This window comes from Carex rostrata, chromosome 33 (assembly GCF_964058835.1).
Source record: "Carex rostrata chromosome 33, lpCarRost1.2, whole genome shotgun sequence".
NCBI lineage: Eukaryota > Viridiplantae > Streptophyta > Magnoliopsida > Poales > Cyperaceae > Carex > Carex rostrata.
This window is the reverse complement of record NC_135950.1, coordinates 97,011-114,668: the sequence shown is the minus strand read 5'-3', so window position 1 is coordinate 114,668 and position 17,658 is coordinate 97,011. Positions and strand designations below refer to the sequence as shown.

At 35.3% G+C, this 17,658-nt stretch overlaps 2 protein-coding genes across 2 annotated transcripts; one reads left to right on the top strand and one right to left on the bottom strand.

Annotated features, from left to right (window-relative positions):
- The first annotated feature begins 204 nt into the window (after window positions 1-204).
- On the top strand, window positions 205-9,628 carry LOC144548561 (F-box/LRR-repeat protein At3g26922-like). Its single transcript, XM_078297267.1, has 5 exons — window positions 205-217; window positions 728-1,063; window positions 7,734-8,270; window positions 8,665-8,823; window positions 9,153-9,628. Exons 2-5 carry the CDS (start codon window positions 740-742, stop codon window positions 9,354-9,356), a joined length of 1,224 nt encoding a protein of 407 aa, XP_078153393.1. The 5' UTR covers window positions 205-217; window positions 728-739; the 3' UTR covers window positions 9,357-9,628.
- Window positions 9,629-13,215: 3,587 nt separating this feature from the next.
- On the bottom strand, window positions 13,216-14,178 carry LOC144548312 (F-box/FBD/LRR-repeat protein At1g16930-like). Its single transcript, XM_078296988.1, has one exon. It carries the CDS (start codon window positions 14,176-14,178, stop codon window positions 13,216-13,218), a length of 963 nt encoding a protein of 320 aa, XP_078153114.1.
- Between the last annotated feature and the right edge of the window lie 3,480 nt (window positions 14,179-17,658).

Here is a 17,658-nt window from a genome sequence, read left to right as displayed (position 1 = left end):
GACCCTTATATGGAAAGTCATTAAAGAAGGATACAATAATTAGTTCCAATAGTTCTTAAGAAATTCTCATCGATTCTTTAGAATCTCAGTTCAGTCCACAAAGCCTCCCTCACTACAGAATCTTCTCGCATTTCTCTTCCTTAGGCCTCGCCTCTCTAGTCTCTCCGCGCAACAGCCATCTCGCCTTCATCCATGCGACCGTGCACCACCTCTTCAGGTTTTTCTCAATTCCTTCATCCCTCAATTCTTGCCTCGTCCACTCAATATTAGTTTAGTTATATTAGACCTTGGTTAAAATAAAAATCTTGTTTCCGCCAACCCTTCTCATCAGTCCCACATTTTCTTTATCGATTTTTAATTTATCTTTTCCATGAGGGCTTTGTATTGGACTGTCAAATAGTTCCTCAGCTGTGCAATTATTGGATTGGCCTTGGTTTAGCAAATTTGCATCATTTCTTGATCTTGCAACCTAGCATTGCCTATTGTTTATTTAACTTCAAATATTAATTAAGATTGACTATTTCATTTATTCAATTAAGATGTGTAGCCTCAATAAATCATCTCTATATGTATTTGCAATATTACAGAGTTCAAAGAACAAATCTTTAAAACACCACAACTAAAGTTTTGTTGCTGGCAGCGTCATGGTCTCTGAACCCTTTTCTTTAATTTGAGCAAATCATTGAAAAGATTTCGGGGGCTTTGTTTTCTTTTTTTAACATTGAAGGAGAAGAACACCATGGACTGGTTTAGTAGCTTGCCCGATGAACTATTGCCCAACATCCTGTCCTTCCTGAGTACAAAAGAGGCTGTTCAAACATGTATTCTTTCCAAACAATGGAGAGATGCTTGGACTTTTCTTCCGGTTCTAAAATTTAATGTTGCTGATTTTTGGGTGGATGAGAGTTTCGAGGATGATAAGTTCAACAATTTTCTGTCTGGTGTGTTGGATAATCGAAAGCCAGGAAAGTTGGATATGTTTGAATACACTAATGCTATTATGAACTATGATTCGAAAATTTCATGCGCCTCTATTGACCGTGTAGGGCTACAGCCTCGGAAGGCTGTTGTTGTTGTTGGTAGAGATAGAGAGGATCTGCTGGATTTGCCGGAATTTATTTTCACTTCCACAAAACTAGAAAATCTCGAGTTGCGTATGGAGCATTCTGGTTGTTGGCCTATTTTTATTAGGCCGGAATTAGTACACCTACCTGCTCTGAAATTTGTAAATCTGACGGGCGTAGCACTCAATGATGATGATATATTTACACAAAATCTTTGCTCTAAATGCCCTGTCCTTGAAACTATGGCTTTACGACTGTGTGATTTGGATATCACCGAAATTTCATCGAAGGCGTTGAAGGAATTGACTATCTTTTTATGCTCTCAATCAAGGCAAACTCGAATTTCTTGTCCCTCTCTTGCTTCTCTTGTCATTGAATCATATGAAGAAATGGAAGGCTTTGAACTTAAGAACATGACATCCCTTAAATATGCTAACATCGGTTTAGATCTGGACGATAATCATGGTGATCTTAACCTCGTCAGTAACCTTTCAAATGTTTCACATCCGAGTCTTTGTTTGGGTCCTTCGTTCAAGGTATACTTCTCTTCCCATAATAATAGTAAAAAAAAATTAGTTTCTCACATGAATTTATTGGGATCGCAGCAGTGTCCTCTCATACAGAAATACATTTCTTTTATAATGATGACAGTAGTTATACAATACAGATGCGTGCAGATAGTCGTTATAATTTAGTTTGTTGCCATGTGCTGTTTGTTTCTGTACCATCTTTTGCTAGCTGTTGCCAGCTGGATAAATCATGAAAACAAAAGGAACTAAGGAAATTCTTGCTTCATATGGAAAATTTTATGTTGGTGGGTGCTAATCATGTTGATCTATTTGTTGACATAATCTGTGTTATAAATGACAGTTTAAAATGGATTTTTGCTTATTCATTCAAATTTATGCCTCTTTCTTAATATAAAGGTCAAATTGGAGAAGGACATTTCTGAGTGCAGCACAACCTTCAGAAACTTGCGGACTTTGGGAATTTCCTACTGGTATTTGAGTTATGATATTGATTTGTTGGCTTGTTTTCTGAAGCATTCTCCTTTTCTAGAAGAGCTCACTTTTCACCTCTGTGAAGTAATCTCTCCCCACATGGTTATAGTCTAAGTCTTTTTATTTTTTCTGCATGCTTAGCATGGATTAAGGCTCCAAAGTCCAAACATCATTAAGAAACCTTAAAAGAGGCGTTGCTAAACAACCCTTGTGTACTTTTCTAATCAAAGAATGACTATTGATTGGTACGTCTGATAACATCCACATGGTTATATTAATGATTTGCTTCTGTTTTGGCTGATGAGTAAATTGTAACCAAAGCCAACCTTGCCTTATCACTCTAGTTAATAACAATTTATTTATAAACTCTTTATATATTAAGCAAGGCCAGAGCTCTTATGAATCAGCTGGTACCTATATGACAATTACCTATCTTATTAGTCTAATATGAACTTTTTTTTTACAATTATGGAAGGAGGAGGAAGGTGATCCAAAAGAAGAGATAAGCCAGGAGGAATTGGGAAATAGAAGAGAGTACCTTAAGACGCTTAGGATTGTAAAACCAATATCACGGCCTGATATGGTTGTTGATACATTGATCAACAAATTGCGTACTCACATCAAGACAATTGGTGAAGAAATTGTTATCTGATGTTATCTGAAGAAATTGATTTGTTTGTATGTCCTCAATTTGCTGGTGACAAATTTGTAAGGAGTTTTTGCTGTTCCAAAAGTTTGAGGCCTAATGTACTGTGAATGATTTATGAAATTAGATTCTTGCTAGGAGGAGAAGAAATTAATAAAGAATTAGGTTCATTTCAACAAACTTATGCTGATTAAAAAAATGGCGGAACTTTGTTTCCTGTGTAGTAGTAAAAATAGCTTCCTTTTTCCGAGAGAAGCAATGTAAAATAGTAATTTTGATTCTTGTCTTGTTAATTTAAGAATAATGAGCAAAACATAGCTGAAAACCTTTGCCCATTCTTTTTCTGAGTTTTTCAACTGTAACGAACTTAATTTCAACCAAAAAGTTTTCCAGTCTATTAGCGACTTGCTGAAATTTGTGCGTACATTCTGAAGCAGAGACAGAAAATGCAATTTATGGTCGAATCAATACTATCATTGGAGGTAATATTTTGCGAAATTTTATAAATGACTTGCTTTTTGAAAACATCAAACTTTATTGACAAAATGATCTTGTGGGGCCCAAATATTTTCCCTATTTAATCCAATTTGTTTAATTCTGATTAATTTTATACTTGTTTAATTCTTTCTATGCGCAAGATTGTGATATTGGAAAGCAATTGCTAATTCTTGTCTTGCTAATTTAAGAATAACAAGTGAAATTATGAGGTCTTGATTTGTTCGTTCAACTCTCTGGTTTTTAAGACTGAATTCTAACCTCAATAGTTTTTTTTTTAGGACTGTGAGAACACAGCCAATTTTCAGTTAGATAAGAAAGTTATTTACAAAGAAACACCTCACTATATAGAACTATTTACATCGCAAACTACACTAAACAAAACAAAAAAATGCTACGACCTTGATCAGGCAAAGGTCAGAGAGAAGAGGAATTTCACAAACACTCAAACAATTTGAACTAATTTCAAAGAAATCAGATCTTCGATACAAGAACAGTGAAGTAGAACGAAAGAGAGAAACCAGAAAATTCTTATTCTATTTCATACCGTAATCGGTTACAGTGGATGCCTATTATAGGCGAAGCTATAAAGGAAAGAAATTATAAGTCTTGCTGATCGAATCATGAGATTAACTCTCCAGATGATACGTCAGACTAACAAACTATTTATTTATCGTAACAAACTAAAAAATAGAAGTAAATGGAGATCTCCCTACTCTCCTAAACAAACTCTTTATTTCCTAAACTGGACTACTCCGTTTACTGCTAACAGCCTAACATTGACCCCTCCAATTCTGTTTTTCGGACCCCACCTGACAGCCTTTTCTAAAAGAAACCTTAACTGGACCGTTGCAAAAAATGTAAGATCACATGCTCAGTCCGGATTCCTTGGTACCGACCTAGATAGAATTTGGCACCAGTATTTCGCCTTTTCTCTGGCCCGGTACCGATTTGCGCACCCTCTTCTGGGTTGTAAACAGCCTCTGGTTTCGTTCTTTCCAGAGCACCCAATATCCTGATGTCCAAATAGAATCCCACAATTTCTTCCATGCCGGTTCCATACCCGCTCTTGCAGCCCACCATGTCGCCAATGAGAACCTAGTTGTGCTTGGGTTACCACATAGCAGTTCCCTGCACACCGAGTAGGAGCACGTGAAAAGTATATGGTCAGTTGTCTCCAATCCGACATCTTGGCATAAGTGACATCCATGAATTCTGTTTTTTTATTTTTTAACTATGCCTACATTGAATTCTAATACTATTTTGCATCAATTAAATTTTACTGTTGGAGCTTGTAGGAAGGAGTTCAACAGCTTGTCCTAGGGCTATACATCAGGGGTGATATATAACATGTATGATATTTGCTTCATCTTTCTCTTAAGTAATTGTAAATGTTGGCTTAATTAAGGAGTCCAACAGTTTAGGGTTTAGGGTTTATAATTTATGACTTGACCTTGTGCCCCATGGCCGATATCTGGTATGTTTAATTGTGCTTTCGTGGTCTGATTTCATAATGTAATTAAGAAAATAAAACATGTTTTCAGGCAACTTTTATTAGAACCCTTATATCGAAACACCAAACTTCAACAAAAAACTGAATTAATAGAAAATGATTTTTTTTGGAAGATTAGTAGCTTTAATTGTGTACTAACAATTCAATCGATAAAAAACATATTTATTGTTAAGATTACACTCGGTTCTAGCATAACTTGGAGATCAAGCCAAATCCTTTAAAAGATCTATATCTAATCAAAAGAAGGAAAAAAGAAATTGAAGGATATCAATCATATATAATGAAATAGGCAATAAATAGTATTTGATTATTTGTGATTAATTCTAAGGATTGGTTTCCATGTTTAGCATGATATACAAAATATTTCTGAATTGATAAATAGGCATGTAAGAGCTGTGTAATTCAATCAAGAAAGAAAAGAAATAAAAAATAAGGGAGGGAAGGGAGATTCACGGGAGTCTTGTGTTCTTGAGTTGTTTTATTAATTTTTAACAGTTCTATTATTATTATTTTTGACATTTACAATGAGTAAAATGACCGTAATTTCTAAATCTATTATTTTATTCTCATGAAATCCTCTAAACTAATATAGTGTACCAATCCTCTCATAATAACTCTAATACTTTAATCATCATCTCGCTCCATAAATGAATCCGCTTCTTCGACTGTTGCTATCTCCCTAGTACTTTAATCGCAATGTTGATCTCCCTAGTACTTTAATCGCCATCTCGCTCTACGATTGGATTCGTTTCTTCAACTGTCGCAGCGCTCCGACGACAATCAAATCTACTCACTGTTGCACTTTAATCGAGATGAGAACTCTATGCTTCGAACTCTGACGATACCGCACTCTCGGCTCCGATCAACTCTGTCCGGCTCCGATTCCTCCCCTCTTCCTCATTCTCCTCTACACTCGAGAAGGTAGAATCGAGAGAGGAGAGGTGTTGCTTCAAAAGAAAGACTACAAAAAATGAAAATAGTGGAGTCCAATAAAGAGAGGAGGTGAGGGGAGGCGACGGTTGAAAAACCTTAGATTTTTTTGAATCGCCCAAGCTTTCTTTCGCTCCCTTTAGAAGACCGATGGAAATTGAAAATTACTAATATCTAATTTTCTCGAGACTAATACCATTTTGAATTTGTCTTATCACAAGGTGTATTATATTTTGAGTGAGGCTATGGTTATATGCATATTTCGGATCGATCAGTGATATGCATCCATATCTCTATTTTGAAAATTAAAATAGTCAATATAAACCATTAAACATGACCTCTATGTGAAAATATACTTGAATATTAAATTTTATATTTTTTAGAATTCTTTTACTATTTTTTTAAAATAAATAGAAAATAACTGATTTTGAATCGTCCAGAATTTTCTAATCAAGTGATTTCTACCTATAAAAAAATAGTAAAAAAAATTTAAAAAAATGTAAATTTTGGTCTACAAGTAAAATTTTCATATGATATGTTGAACTATTCATATCGAATCTTTAGATCTTAAAATGGAGGATATATGAGTCCATAGCGCGGGCCACTGTGTAATATGCATATTACCAAAGCCTCACTCGTATAGTTTTTGGTTATCTTGTGAATTTATTTTGCTTTTCAAAATAGTGTAGAAGCGTGGCTGGAGAACTAGATGAAGATCTGGATGCTAAACTGTAACAGAAAAATTGATAAATGATGAAAATGATAATTAGTACCAATGAATAAGGGCCCAACTGTTGGAAATGGAAAGAAAGGCCCAACATATAGAAATGGAGAGTAGAAGAAAGTACAGAAATAGAGAGCAGAAACTGTCAAATGGAGAGTAGAAGCGGAGTTTGTCCAGCACATTGCTTACGTGTCACTTCGTAAATTAATTGTAGAGTTTTAGTGAGTTAATTAAGATTGTTTCTTTTGTAACAGTACCATCTATAAAACTTTAAAAGACAGACCCTTGTTTGGAAAGTCATTATCGAAGGAAATAATAATTTGTTCCAATTGTACACTTCCATCTCTTATTTGTCGTTACCATGCATAGTTCCACTGGTTCTTGAGAAATTCTCATCAATTCTCTTCCTTAGGCCTCCCTGTCTCCGCTAATTAGCAGCCATCTCGCCCTACCGTGCACGGTGCACCACCTCTTCAGGTTTTTCTCAGTTCCTTCCTTCATCCCTCAAAATAGTTTCTTGTTGAAATTGAGTCCGACTCCCTCTCATTTCTTGCTTCGATCACTCAAATTTTAGTTTAGTCAAATTAGACCTTGGTTAAAATACTTGTTTGTGCCAATCTGCCATCCCTTCTCGTCAGTCCCACATTTTCTTAATGGATTTTTAATTTATCTTTTCCATGAGGGGTTTGTATTGGATTGTCGGCCAAAAGTGATGTCAGCTGTGCAATTATTGGATTGACCTTGGCTTAGCAAATTTGCATCATTTCTTGATCTTGCAACCTATCATTGCCTATTCTTTATTTAATATTAATTAAGATTGAGCATTTCAAATAAGATATATATGTAGCCTCAATATATCATCTCTACATGTATTTACAGAGTTCAAAGAACAAATCTTTAAAAAATCACAACTAAAGTTTTGTTGCTGGCAGCGACATGTTGTCTGAACCCTTTTCTTTAATTTGAGCAAATCATTGAAAAGATTTCGGGGGCTTTGTTTTTTTTCTTTTTATCTTTGAAGGAGAAGCACGCCATGGACTGGTTTAGTAGCTTGCCCATTGAAATATTGGCCAAAATCCTGTCCTTCCTGAGTACAAAAGAGGCTGTTCAAACATGCATTCTTTCCAAACAATGGAGACATGCTTGGACTTTACTGCCGGTTCTAAAATTTAATATCGCTGATTATTGGGTGGATGAGAGTTTCGAGGATGATAAGTTCAACAATTTTCTGTCTGGCGTGTTGGATAAGCTAAAGACAGCAAAGTTGGACATGTTTGTATACAAGAATGCTATTCGGAACTATGATTCGAAAATTTCATGCGTCTCTATTGATGACTGTGTAGGGCTAGAGGTTTGCAAGGCTGTTGTTATTGTTGGTAGAGATAGAGTGGATCTGCTGGATTACCCTGAATTTATTTTCTCTTGCACAAAACTAGAAAAACTCAAGTTGTTTATGTGGACTGCTGTTGGTTTGCCTATTTTTATTAGGCCGGAAGTAGTACACCTACCTGCTCTGAAATTTGTAGATCTGACGGGTGTAGCACTCGATGATGATAATATATTTACACAAAATCTTTGCTCTAAATGCCCCGTCCTTGAAACTATGGTTTTACAACGGTGTGGTTTGCGTATCACCGAAATTTCATCTAAGGTGCTGAAGGAATTGACTATCTATCGTTGCTCTCAAGCAAGGCGAACTCGAATTTGTTGTCCTGCTCTTGCTTCTCTTTTCATTGAATCATATGAAGAAATGGAAGGCTTTGAACTTAAGAACATGACATCCCTTAAATATGCTAACATCAGTTTAGATCTCAACGATAATCATGGTGATCTTAACCTCATCAGTAGCCTTTCAAATGTTTCACATCTGAGTCTTGGTTTGGGTCCTTCGTTCAAGGTATAATTCTCTTCTCATAATAATAATAAAAAAATTAGTTTCTCGCATGCATTTATTTGGATTGCAACAGTGTCCTCTCAGCCAATAATACATTTCTTTTATAATGATGTACAGTAGTTATACAATACAGATGCGTGCAGATAGTCATTATAATTTAGTTTGTTGCCATGTGCTGTTTGTTTCCGTACCATCTTTTGCTAGCTGTTGCCAGCTGGTCAGCTGGATAAATTATGAAAACAAAAGAAACTAAGGAAATTCTTGCTTCATATGGAAAATTTTATTTTTGTGGGTGCTAATCATGTTCTATTTGTTGACATAATCTGGGTTATAAATGACAGTTTAAAATGAATTTTTGCTTATTCATTCAAATTTATGCCTCTTTCTTAATATAAAGGTAAAATTGGAGAAGGACATTTCTGAGTGCAACACAACCTTCAGATACTTGCGGACATTGGAAATTTTCAACTGGTATTTGAGTTATGGCATTGATTTAGTGGCTTGTTTTCTCAAGCATTCTCCTTTTCTAGAAGAGCTCACTTTTCACCTCTGTGAAGTAATCTCTCCCCACATGGTTATAGTCTCTCTCTCTTTTTTTTTTCTGCATGCTTAGCAATTAGCATGGATTAATGCTCCAAACATTATTAAGAATCCTTAAAAGAGGCGTTGATAAACGACCCTGGTGTAGTTTTCTAATCAAAGAATGATTAATGATTGGTACATCTCATAATATCCACATGGTTATGGTCTGGTTATATAATGATTTCCTTCTTTTTTGGCTGATGAGTAAATTGTGGCAAAGCCAACCTTGCCTTATCACTCTAGTACCTATATGATGATCATCTTTCTTATTAGAATAATTTGAATTTCTTACAATTATGGAAGCCGGAGGAAGATGATCCAGAAGAAGAGATAAGCCAAGAGGAATTGGGAAATAGAATAGACGTGTTATTCCAGAGAGAGCACCTTAAGACCCTTAGGATTGTAAAACCAATGGAACGGCCTGATTTGGTGGTTGATAGACTGATGAACAATTTGCGTAATCACATCAAGACAATTGATGAAGAAATTATTATGTGTGAGACATGAATGATGATGTGATATCTGTACCTGTTGTTTTGTAATGTCCTTAATTTGCCAGTGGCAAATTTGTAAGGAGTTTTGCTGTTACAAAAGTTTAGAGGCCTGATGTACTGTGAACGATTTAGTAGATGTAGTTAGCCACAGCAGCTGCTTTATGAGATTAGATTGTTGCTAGGCGGAGAAGAAATTAAGAAAGAATTAGGTTCATTTCAACAAATTTATGCTGATTAGAAAAATGAGGGAACTTTTGTTTTCCGTGCAGTAGTAAAAATAGATTCCTTTTTACGAGAGAAGCAATGCAATTCTTGTCTTGCTAATTTAAGAATAACAAGTGAAATTATGAGGTCTTGATTTGTTCATTTAACTCTCCGGTTTTTAATACTGAATTCCAACATCAAAAGTTCATTTTGGTTCTTTATATAAAGCAAAAGTTCAAACGGTAAAAAAAACAAAAAACAAAATCTTGATTAGTTGATGTAAAGTTCATATTTGATCTTAACCGACTCATCTTGATTAGTTGATGTAAAGTTCCCGAGTAAAACACGTCTTAATAAATAATGTTTTGGCAGCTGGGTTTGTAATTTATCATGAATACACAACCTCAACCTGAGAATAATAGGCACATGTAACATCCAAATATCCAAGTTGACCATACTTTATACTTTGTGTTATAAATAAAAACAGAGAGAAAGAAAGAAAGAAGTAATTATGGGCTCCATGAGAACTGTAAATATATAGACTCGGCCCAAAAAAATATTTCGGTAAGAGCACCGAAACCAAAACCAAAACCAAAACCAGCCGTTTTGTCGATTGGACACCCACGAAAGATCAGGGAATCTCTCTTTTGGTATAAAAACAATTAACTTGCAAGGTATCGAAATCCAATTTCAGAGTTTGGTATCTAGAGAGAAGAATTAGGAGATAGAAAGAGAATTAATTAATTAATCGCATAGTTGTTCAATCATAATACTCAGCTTAAATAGCTGGAAAGGAAAACACGGCAAAGAATTTACTAGAATGTACAATTCCTATAAAGACTAACATATTATAAAGAAGTATCATTCCTCTCCAGTTATAACACTACTGTGAGTCTCCCTTTTGTCGCTGTGGCTAGGGACCACTTCAATAATCTCTGTTGATGCTGAAGTGCACAATTTAGTGGACAATAGTCAATAGGTGAAAGGGGCTGAGTATATTCTTAAGAAGGCAACGGCGAATTGGGAAGGAGTGGCAGATTGGCAGCAGAATCTTATCACATAGGAAATGTGGCATGATGAGGATCATGATTTATATTATTTTGGTTTTTCTTTATCTTTTTATTTTTTATTTTTCAATCCTTTAATTAATTAAGGCACTAAAGTAAAAAAACTAGTTTTAGTTTGTTAATTAGATTACTTAAAAGATGATTGAGGATGTTGAAAGATCGAGCTTATTCAGATGATTGAGGATTGAGGATGTTGAAAGATCGAGCTTATTAAAATTTCAGTAAGTTAATATATCCTGTTGCTATATTTAGAATCATTTAATTGTGTCAGGTATGTCGAATTATATTATATATTAGTCTTGAATTAAAGAACAACATATATAGTTTTTTTTTCTCCTTTTTTTTTTGCTGAAAAAAACTTTAAATGGAAGATAGCTTGTAAGGAAGTTCTTCATTTTTTTGCATTTTATTGTGTCTTTATTTTCAAAAACTTTAATAACTTAAATTTTAATTTTAAATGTCAAAATAAAACCATTAGATACGATCTATATATCATTTTCTCTACACAAACTTAAAAATTATGATGTTTCAACTTTGTTTTGATAGTTATCAAGAGCTTGTAAAAATGCACTCCTATGGACAATTTCTGAGTGTTGATTATTTCAACTTATTGATTCATATTTTAAAAATATAAATTAAAAAGTGCTATTTTTTATGTGTAAATAGAGAAAATAATATACATTTTTTTTGACATATAAGTTTTGGAATTTTTTTGTTATTATAAAATTAAAATTGGAGACATGATGGAGGCAAGAAAAATGAAAGCATTTGAAAACTATTTAACTATCTAATTAGAAACACAAATTTTTATAATAAATTCAAAAAATAATTGGTGAAGTGTGGAAAGAGGTACCCATACGACAAGGAGAGCAACCCAAGAAAATAGTATTATACATGCGACTCCAGTAATTGCAGCACTGCCATTATTGATATCAACATATGATGCAAAATTAAATATTTCAGAATACTTCAGAATAGCTTAACAATTTTGATTGGTCAGCTCCAATCAAGGTGCAATCTGATCAACAATGGCAGACCGCGCGCTGCCATCACTGGATGAAAATGCAGACTCTTAGGGTTCAATACAAATAAAACACAAAGCAGCTCTAAAAAAAAATAACATAGAAATTAATCCATACCCAAACATAACTTGTCAGGCATTAATTAGGAGTGATGTTTGACAAACTAACTAAGATAATATATAATAGACTAATTTATGATCACATTCCCTATTTTCTTGACATATGTGCCCAAAGTCTTGATCATAGCATTGGCCATCTCGCTAGACAATTTAGCCCCATAATTACGACCCAGTTTAACTGTCTCAAGATACTCATACCGGAACAAAACAGCTCCTGAAACCTCGCCTTGGGGTTCTTGTATTTGACCTCGACTCTGTTAGAATGGTAAGAAAATCATTAGTTTGCTAACATTTTATCATCATGTTCAAACAATTGGTAGCTTCATCAACTCAGACTGTTACTGGACTTGTCTGATACGGTACGTAGAAGAGTTCAACTAGACTGGCATTTAACCTCAGCGGACTGGTACAAGAAGGAATTAGCCTCTTTTAGGTTGCAATTCACTCATATGTCCCAAATAACGACAGAATGATAGAAGTATTTAACAAAAATGAAGTTAGAATCAGGATGCTAGTTTAGAAGAAGACTGTAAAAGTGTACTACCAACTATTATTCAATACATTGAACAAAAACCCAATTGTTATTCATTTGTACGGAGCAACAAAATGGAAACAGAATGTACAAGTGTAAAACTATCTGTACGTACTGAAATCAGGCACTACTAATTATTGTTCATTATATTGAACAGAAACCTAATAGTCATTCTTTGTACCAAAATATTAATACATAATGCTATCCTTGGATAAATTTACTAAATGGTAGACATAAATAGTCTTAATTAGATAGAGAGGCAGAGAGAGAGCAAGAGCGAGATTACCTCATTGAGCAACAAATTAAGCTCTTTTAAATTAGGAGAATGCTTAAGCAAACAAGCTATCAGGTAAAAGTCATAGCTCATATCCCATGCTCCTTCCACAGCAAGCTTCCTCAAATTGTTGAAATTTCTAACATTACGTATATCCTTCTCCAGTTGATCCTTCATTTATAAAACAAGCAAGCAACGTGATTTTTACAGGGAATTACCATCATTGTATTCCGAACATGTTACATATATATAGAAGGTAAACTGGACATGCAGGCTTTCATCAAACAAAGTTACCAAGTCACACACCCACACAAATGATGTTTACAATATGCGGGTTTATTTTGGTGTCAATAATTCAAAGAAAAAAACTTGATTTAATATGTGAAGTAGAACCATGTATATAAAATGAAATCAATTGCAAGCAGTCAGAAGTAAATGATAATGTGGGAACTATAATAAACAAGTAAACTTTGTTTATCAACATCAATAAAAGGTAACCCCCCAAACTATAACCCTAGAAACATGACATTAACAATTTATCATATATACATTGAATTCATGTGTATGCAAAAAAAGGAACCAATTATTAATGAACATTTTTCTGAATCAAAAAAAAAAGTTTTGTAGTTTTTATTTTATAGAGTTGACAAAATATTATACCTTGAACACATCAATGGTCAATTCAAGCTCTAAATTTGTAACGTTTGAAAGACCACCAAAAAGATTCAGAACCGGCACATCATTACTAACATACCCATATAATTTGATGACAAAATCTACAACAGATGACATGTTCTTCAATGAAATGCCAACCCCTTTGAGATTAATGAACATGTCCAAAGATATAAGAGCAGAGCAAGAAATTTGCATTTGCTCCCATATATAACAACCGTCCAAAGTCAACTCCTTTAACACTTCAGAGCAAATACCTGAGAAATACAAATCACAATAATGTAGTTTCAACCTTTCAAGAGAAGGGCAACCCATGAAAAGCTTTTGAGCAAAATCGTCATGGAGCTTTACCCAAGTCAGCTCCAGAAATTTCAGAGAAGGTAAATTTATTGACACAGGCCTAATGATGGTATTATTGATGCCGGTGCAGACAGTCATCGAAAGATGCTGCATGTTTGAACAGGAGAAAACAAAATCAGGCATATATATCAAATTAGTACTAGAAATGAAGATATCCATAAGTAGTGGCCTAAGAAGCGCTACACGGTCAAGCCATCCAATAGAGGCATCAACTTCAAAATTACGACTCTCGCAACAAACTCTATCCAAGTTTGTTGGCGCTCGGTTATCCAGAAAACCGGTCATGAACCGCTTAAACCTAGCTGCAGATATTCTTAATACTTCATTATGGTCTCCACTACAATCATGACCGGATACCAAGAAATCATTATGTTTGATGTCTAGAACTGGCACAGTAGCCCATGTGTTTTTCCATCTTTTGGACAAAATGCAGGTCTGCACAGCCTCTTTCGTGCTCAGAAATGAGAGGATATGGGTCAATACATCATCATGCAAGCTACTTATCCTGTCAATCTCGACATTATTTTCGTTAATAGAAGAAACTCCATTTTTCATGCATGGCCACTTAGCCCCGTTCTTGTTCATCTTTGAGCGCGCTCAAACAAGAATTCTCTGAAGCACCTCTTGTGTAGGATTCGTCCACTTGTAATTTGGTTGAGAGGAGAAGTCGTATACTCGCATTGGTAGAGACGAGGGAATATATAGCATTTGCTGGTGGTGGCGTTGCTACTAATTTTGTGATGTATATTTATGATTTATTGGTAAAGTACTATAAGAAGCCACTAGTGGAAAAACAGGAATCAGGATCGGCTTATCTGGATCGGGTGTACTAACCAACCGATACTAATACTTACCTGAATCGGTTCTATCACTAAAACCGATACTAAAAGCTAATGAAAGCACAGCACATGCACTATCAGCATCGGTTCTAAGCTTAAAACCGATGCTGATACTATCAGCATCGGTTCTAAGTTTAGAACCGATTCTGATTATAAAGTATCAGCATCGGTTCTAAGCTTAAAACCGATGCTGATACTATCAGCATCGGTTTTAATATTAGAACCGATTCTGATTGTAAAGTATCAGCATCGGTTCTAAGCTTAAAACCGATGCTGATAGTATCAGCATCGGTTTTAAGCTTAGAACCGATGCTGATAGTTCATATTTAGCTTTATCCCGAAGTCTGATTCTTCACAGAATCATTTTTCTTTCTTCTTCCTCCATTGCTTGGCGCAGCAGCTATCTTACTGGGCATTGATCAGCTATCTCACTCTTCGTTCTCAGGTTCATTAATTGATTAATCATCTCTTTTCTCAAGTTTGATGTTAGATCTAGCACAATTTAGGTTCTAATTCGGCCCATTTTATAAACCCTAATCTATCTTTTAGGTTTTAATACATTTTTATATTTTAAGCTTTTCTTTATATGTGAAGATGAGCAAATTCATGATATATATGAATTTTTGATATAACTATATTTGCACATGCATGCTATATTTGAGCTTTTGATATATACCAATATATACCCTAGCATGCATCATATATATGTTATATAGTATTTGGCTAATATGCTATGGGTTGCATAGAGGCCTCCCGTGCTACGGCTCAATATTTGAGTTTTCAAAATACTCACGGTCGATCCGAACCGTTTATCTTGTTCTCCGTATTAATATGTGTTTGGAGACCAAATTTGACATTTTTTGGAAATTGTTTACTACTTTTTTATGGTCCAGATTTGTATGAAAAACAACGATTTTCAATAAATCTAAAAAAATAGTTAAAAATTTCCAAAAAATGTAAAATTTGGTCTCCAAACACATATTAATACGGATAACAAGATAAACGGTTCGGATCGACCGTGAGTATTTTGAAAACTCAAATATTGAGCCGTAGCACGGGAGGCCTCTATGCAACCCATATATAGCATCGTAGTTAAGTCCATGTTATATATATATACATCTCTTATTTAGGTTCCGATGGTTTAATTTTGTAGTTTGGCTATTATTGAGAGATTTGGTGCAGCGATCTTCATCTCACTCGGTACGGCATCTAAAAAAGTTGTAAGTACCACATAAAACTCATGTTTAATTAGTTTTGTGCATAAATGTGTATTTCGATAGCTAGACTAAATAGATTTGTAGTAAGTATGTAGCTAGAGTATTGTCTTGAGAGCCAAAACCGCATGATTAATGCCTTTAAGTCATGATACCCGTTCAAAATTAATCCATTAGGGATTAATTTTGAATAGTCCCCGTTTTGGGACTGCTCTTTGAATACTTTGTCTCAATTAGGATGTGACCACTTGTTAGTCGTGTTTTAGTATTTAAGAAAATTTCGGCAGCATTTCTCCTTATTAGTTCCCCGAATACTCGGGGAACTAAGGGGAAATGCTGCCGAAATTTTCTTAAATACTAAAACACGACTACCAAGTGGTCACTACTGAGACGAAGTATTCAAAGAGTGGGATAGGATGGTAACCAGGCCCCATGTAAGCCTTACTGTGAATATAATTTAGTACCCCAAGCTTGTTCTAAATTAATTGTGTTCTACTATAATTGCAGATGGACCGCAGTTGGATGTACGAAGCATCACGTCTATCGGATGAATATACGACAGGTGTCGAGGAATTTATCAGAGTTGCTATGGAAGATATGGCGAATAAGGGGAGTACAATGATGTCGTGTCCTTGTCGTGATTGTAACAATGGTCAAAAATTTTCCAACTCGAACCAAGTGAGGAGCCATTTAATCCGTCGTGGATTCAAGCAAGGATATAAGTGTTGGATATGGCATGGTGAGAGTTTTCCAACCGACATAGGTACTGGTACTGAGCATCAGGAATACCATACCGTTGGGGATGAGGGGAATGACTTACGGGGATTGGAAACCGACGTAGGTACTCGTACTGAGCAACAGGAGTATCATACCGAAGAAAATGATGATATAGTGGTAGATAAATGTGATAATTTTGATCAAATGTTACGTGATATAGAAGAGGATTTTGATAATGATAAGCAGTATTGTTTGTTTGAGAATTTGTACGAAGATTCTAATAAGGAATTGTATCCTGGTTGTTCTAAATTTTCAAAATTGAAAGGTGTATTAAAATTGTATAACCTTAAAGCATCTAACGGTTGGAGTGATAGAAGTTTTACTGAGCTATTACAAACTTTAAAAGAAATGCTTCCGGAAGGAAACGAGATACCACCCAATATTTACGAAGCGAAGAAAATATTGTGCCCAGTTGATTTGGGAGTTCAAAGAATACACGCGTGCCCAAATGATTGTATATTATATCGAAATGAGTATGAAGACCTTCACGAGTGTCCAAAATGTGGTGCATCACGTTACAAACCAAAGCAGATTGCCAGTGATAAAAGTGATGATTGTAAACCGAATAAAGGACCTCCTGCAAAAGCATTGTGGTACCTCCCCGTAAAACCGAGATTCAAACGTTTGTTCTCAAATGCTAAAGATGCAAAATTACTGCGTTGGCATGCCGAAAACCGGAAGAAAGACGGGAAATTACGGCACCCCGCTGATTCTCCCCAGTGGAGGAATATTGACAGAGAGTTTTCTGAATTCGGACGTGACCCTAGAAATCTAAAGCTTGGGCTGAGTGCAGATGGAATAAATCCGCACAGTAGCATGAGCAGCAAGCATAGCAGTTGGCCGGTTTTATTGTGCATTTATAATCTTCCGCCTTGGTTATGTATGAAGCGCAAATACATCATGTTGACCTTGCTCATATCAGGACCCAAACAGCCCGGGAACGACATAGATGTATATCTAGCGCCATTGATTGAGGATTTAAAAGAATTATGGCAACCCGGAGTGCAAATGTATGATGCATACAGCAAGGAGAAATTCACTTTACGGGCCATGCTTTTCTGCACCATTAATGATTTTCCGGCTTATGGAAATTTGTCGGGTTATAGTGTCAAAGGAGAGAAAGCGTGCCCTATTTGCCTGGATGATACAGTCGATGTGTGGCTACCCAACTCCTCTAAAAATGTGTACATGGGTCATCGTAGATTTCTTCCTGCCAACCACGCACACCGAAAGAG

Bases quoted from the DNA above. Each gene is read 5' to 3' on its own strand.
- LOC144548561 (XM_078297267.1), top strand. From the start codon at position 740: ATGGACTGGTTTAGTAGCTTGCCCGATGAACTATTGCCCAACATCCTG. The intron at 8,271-8,664 runs GTATAATTCTCT...CTTAATATAAAG, and splicing joins GTTTGGGTCCTTCGTTCAAG to GTAAAATTGGAGAAGGACAT. The intron at 8,824-9,152 runs GTAATCTCTCCC...CAATTATGGAAG, and splicing joins TCACTTTTCACCTCTGTGAA to CCGGAGGAAGATGATCCAGA.
- LOC144548312 (XM_078296988.1), bottom strand. From the start codon at position 14,178: ATGAACAAGAACGGGGCTAAGTGGCCATGCATGAAAAATGGAGTTTCT.